Source organism: Lithobates pipiens, unplaced genomic scaffold, assembly GCF_037356315.1.
Source record: "Lithobates pipiens isolate NorthernLeopardFrog02 unplaced genomic scaffold, aLitPip1_a1.2 Scaffold_22, whole genome shotgun sequence".
NCBI classification, from domain to species: domain Eukaryota; kingdom Metazoa; phylum Chordata; class Amphibia; order Anura; family Ranidae; genus Lithobates; species Lithobates pipiens.
Genome location: NW_027507784.1, coordinates 7,401,166 through 7,406,479, shown reverse-complemented (window position 1 = coordinate 7,406,479; position 5,314 = coordinate 7,401,166). Strand labels below are relative to the sequence as shown.

Genomic DNA, 5,314 nt, shown 5'->3' with positions numbered 1-5,314 from the left:
TTTTTTTTTTTCTAAATGGGGATTTTACCTTTTCCTGCTCTATCCTAAATTAAAAATAATGTGAATTTAGAAACACTTTATTGAAGGTTGCAAATGATAAAAAGCAACATTTAACATGAGATTATTAAGTTGAAGCTTATATGAGATTTTAGTGATTAGATCTACCTTAAGGTCCCTTCATGCTACTGAGATTGATAATTGAGGATCTTTACCGCACTTTCCCGTAGTGAGGTCTCACTTCATGGCAAAGGAGAAAATACACCAATCTACTAGAGTGAATGTTCATCATCTATAGAAATGATTGCATTTCATTCTTCTCATACAGACTATAGCACAAATTACAATCATCATTTTTTTTTTTTTTTTCAGGTAAAGCCTAAGTCAGATTTTTTTCCGGATGTGACAAGAATAAGTGACTTTGCTCCATCTCCTGAATAATGGACAATAAATATTACACTCTGCCAATATCTGAGAATTTCAGTGAAGAATTATAACATTTAACATCGCTGATAGTATCAATGAACTGGTCCATGTTTTCTGTGCATAATTTCAGTCAACTTCTTAACTTTTGCTGATAGAATTTCTCTCTTCATTATTTTAGATAAAATCAAGTCTTCCTTTAAGTCACAGAATAAAGTGAATTGTATTGTATCTGCAGGTTTTTCTTAAACAAATAAAAAAAATCAAAATTAAAGTTGTATTTCTGTAGTGTTTTTGATGATCGACAACTGAAACATATTTAAGATTAACTTTTTTTCCTACTTAAAATAAATAAGTAAAATATTGGTAAATATATTGGAATGGGAAATCAGACAATTTTGAAGGAATTCCTCCTCGCTGGACTCTCTGACCTTCCTCATCTCCAGCTTCCTCTTTTTCTCTTCTTTCTTCTCATCTACCTTCTGACATTAATCTGGAATTTTCTGATTATTGTCCTCATAGTCACCGACTCTCACCTCCATGTTCCTATGTATTTCTTCCTTGGGAACCTGGCCGGTTTGGACCTCAGTTATTCTTCATTAACTGTCCCACGAATGTTATTTGATCTTCACACCAAGACAAAGACAATTTCCATACAGGCTTGTATAACCCAAGTCTTCTTCTTTCTTTATTTTGCCAGTTGTGAAGTTTTTCTGTTGGCTGTCATGTCCTATGATCGATATACCGCCATTTGTCAGCCATTACATTACACACAGATCATGAGTTGGAAAGTCTGTGTACAGTTGGTGTCCATTGTGTGGTGTCTCAGCTTTACCCAGTCTTTAGTTCACACACTTCATGCCTCCAAATTTACATTTTGTGGATCAGATATTATAGAAGGCTTCTTCTGTGACCTTCCCCTATTGTTTCGGATCTCCTGCAGTGACACCTTCATCAATATTCTGCTTGTTTTTCTTTTGGGTGGCTTCCTTTCTGCTGGGTCTATAACACTGACCTTTCTGCCCTATGTCTATATAATCAAAACTGTTCTTAATATACAATCTAAGGGAAATAGAAGTAACGTTTTCTCTACTTGTACCTCTCACCTGACAGTGGTGTTTATGTATTATGGCTCCATTATGTTAAACTATTTTGGACCAAGTGCTCATCATCATTTTTTTGGTGACAAATTTGTGTCCGTCTTTTACACAGTGATCCTTCCTCTCCTCAATCCTCTCATTTACAGTCTGAGGAACCAGGATTTCAAAACAGCATTTCAAAGGGTTTTCAGGAAGAACTCGCTGCCAAAATAGAGGTAGAGAAAGATAGAAACTTACTTTTTTGACCTGTGTAGGAAATCCATTGAACAGTGGTTTATTCTAATGTGCATCTCTAATAAGAATTCTTTTTGTTTCGGATAGAGAAAGAATTTGTTTGAACCCCCTATTTAGGCTTTTATTTTTTGCTGTGTCTTTTTGGAAAGACTTTCCTACATTTCTTGTCTCAAAGACACAACAGGATAAAAGTGAAAATCTCTCTAAGTAGATCAGAAGGTCCTCCCTTAGACAGTTGTCCCTGGGACAGGTATCTCCATGGGAAGATTTCCTTCACCTCCTGTTCCTGTGAAAATGTTTACCAGGACTAATAGAGAGTGTAAAATCTAAGGACACAGATAACAATAAAATCCTAATCAAAAATGCTGATTTCAAGTGATATTCTATCAAATGTGTATTCTAAAACAAGCCATAGATTATACAATTGGAAGGAAAGAAAATACAAGTGGATGGAAAGAAAATCACTCAATTCCACACGGTTAGTGTCGATGGAGAATCCTTTCTGCAAAACATATCAGAGGCTCACTGGTTTTGCACAGCGTAGTCCTGGAGCCACATGGAGCCACCAGCTACTCTTCAAACGTCTGGCCTATTTATATGGTGGACTTCCTTCATGGATTTATTTCAGTTTGTTCATGGGTTGGTAAAATAATGACATGTGGATTTTACTGAGTATAATGATATATGGCATGTATATTTGAGACTATTGTAACTATGAATGGCATCACATGGTAATTCTGTGTCACCTATCGCTATATCTAATATGGAAAGTGCTTATTTTCATTAAATCTGCATGGTATAAATATCCACATCCATTCTTCATTGAAAAGGCAGCTTCTGTGTGTTCTATCTCCTTTACTTATATAAATTGCAGACAAAACATTCTTCATCTATATCCACATAAGCTGTTTGCTAATGTCATCATTAAAATAGAGGACATGCTTTGGGGTAACACCACCATTTTCAACTTTGGAAGGGATCTGGTTGCTTAATTGATATTACCTGTGCAATCTTATCATCTTATACAAGCTGCAATTCACAGAGTGGAGGAATTCTTATAAACAATGTTCATATCTGCCACAAATATACATTGAAATTGCAAAAAGGTGTCTTGTTTGTGATATGTAATCAGAGAATTGCTGGATATCACAGTTAGCCAATATGCCAAGCAACCATTTTCATCTGACCATGGATTAGCCAATAGGATGGATACATTTTTTAATAGATGTACTGTATACTTTGAGGTATTAAGCCAAAAAGTATATACTGTATATATACTGTATATTACGGGGTCAGTTTAAAGAAATATAGATGGTGGTCAGTCACTATGCCAAGTGATTTTGGACAGATCTGTCTCAATGGCAGCTGGTGAAGTTTTAGGATGGGGGGGCGCCAGGCCCGCCCCTCCCATTTATAAGCCCCACCCTTTATAGCATCCACCCACCTTGTCCCCTGTATTCCACTTGCTTACCCCCATAGCATCAGGAGTATACAGCTCAGCATCACAGGACAGATTATACAACCCAGACTCACAGCAGAGTATACAGCCCAGAATCAGAGCCAAGTATACAGCTCAGACCCACAGAAGAGTATACAGCCCAGAATCAGAGCCGGGTATATAACCCAGACCCACAGAAGAGTATACAGCCCAGAATCAGAGCCGAGTATACAGCCCAGACCCACAGAAGAATATACAGCCCAGACCCACAGAAGAGTATACAGCCCAGATGCATAGCAGAGTATACAGCTCAGAATCACAACAGAGTATACAGTCCAGAATCACAGCAGAGTATAGCATATATCATTTCTCACAAATCCTGCTATATAGCATTTCTCACAAATCATGGTATATAACATTTCTCACAATCCTGGTATATAGCATTTTTCACAAAGCCTGGTATATAGCATTTCTCACAAATCCTGGTATATAACATTTCTCGCAAAGCCTGGTATATAGCATTTCTCGCAAAGCCTGGTATATAGCATTTCTCACAAAACCTGGTATATAGCATTTCTCAAAAAGCCTGGTATAGTGCAGTCTCATCTGTGTGTCTCATCTCATCAGTCTCAGCTGCAGTATTTGTAGCTGCTGGCTTTTAAAAAAAAAAAAAAAACGGACTCCCGGCGCACTCCTGCTTTAAGGATTTTATATTGTGTATGACGACACATGTTGTTTATGCCCTTCTTTGTCCATGTAATATGTTGTACATAGGACGTACAAAACGCACTTTAACTAAAAGAATGTCGGAACATATTAATAATATTAAAATAGGGCACAAAGAGCACAGTGTCTCTATGCATTTTAAAATGAAACATAATACGGACCCTTCAGGTCTGGGGGATAGAGAAGCTACACCCTGACTGACGTGGATGCAATAAAGTTCGGGAATTATCAAAATGTGAAACTAAATGGAGTTTAAATGTAGAACTAGATTTAAATTGTTTTATTAGCGACGTTTACTATATAGATACAGTATATACTCTGTACTTACATTTTATTATATTTTTTTATGTAGCGATTGGCATCTTTATTTTTGTATGTATGTTTTTTATGGAGATAAAATTGTTCAACATACTGTATTTATTGGCGTATAACACTCACGTTTTCACCATGAAAATCGGGTGCAAATAGCGTGTATGTGTTATAGGCCAATACTTCAATTTTAGGTGCCTCGGAGGGGACAGGGAGGAGGGGGGGGGGGGGGCAGGACAAGCGCCATCAGATTACATACAGTGAGAATCTCCTGTTTACTTGGCGGCCTCTGTAATAGGAAGTCCAGTCTCCTGGGCCGCCATTGGACCTCTGCCCTGCCTATCATAGGAGATTCTCACTAAATGGCTGCAGATGGGCATCGATCAGGCTGCACCAATGGCATTGGTGAGGTTGCATTGATGTGGACTGATGAGGCTGCATTGATGGCACTTGTGAGGCTGCAGATGGACATTGATCAGGATGCATTGATGGCAATGGTGAGGCTGCAGATGGGCACTGACCCTTATTTTGCTTCAAAGTTTCTTATTTAAAATTGTACTTTTTTCCTGAAACTTCCCATCTTAAAATGAATGTGCATGTTATACGCCGATAAATATGGTATATCATTGGCATAATTGGCATATGTTGGCATATGTATATACAATAGAGAGCATATAAATATTAATATTGTTATGTTATATAATCACCGTATGGTTGATCAATTGATTACCTTCTGCATACTGATACCAATCAGAAATCACCTGATTTAATTGGAATCCTAAAGGATAATATATATATATATATATATATATATATATATATATATATATATATATATATATCATACTGTATGGATATGATCCAGGTTTAACGTACATGCGATCGTGTCTTATGGGGTTTTAGTAATAAAAGAATTCTTGATAAATAAATTCTTGGTAAATATATTGTGTTCCTGCTATTTAGTTAAGATGGTTTATTAATAAAGGGACCACTAATCATGCGATTTTGATCGGTCAATTTGTTACATATGTCATTACAGTGATTGATGGAAGTGAATCAAACAATAAGGTTTAATTTATTGAGATGG

The 5,314-nt window shown here is 36.7% G+C and overlaps 1 protein-coding gene across 1 annotated transcript; it reads left to right on the top strand.

Annotated features, from left to right (window-relative positions):
* Window positions 1–751: 751 nt before the first annotated feature.
* Window positions 752–1,828, top strand: LOC143925318 (olfactory receptor 5AR1-like). The gene has a single exon (XM_077449898.1). It carries the CDS (start codon window positions 801–803, stop codon window positions 1,731–1,733), a length of 933 nt encoding a protein of 310 aa, XP_077306024.1. The 5' UTR covers window positions 752–800; the 3' UTR covers window positions 1,734–1,828.
* Window positions 1,829–5,314: the final 3,486 nt, after the last annotated feature.

Bases quoted from the DNA above. Each gene is read 5' to 3' on its own strand.
- LOC143925318 (XM_077449898.1), top strand. From the start codon at position 801: ATGGGAAATCAGACAATTTTGAAGGAATTCCTCCTCGCTGGACTCTCT.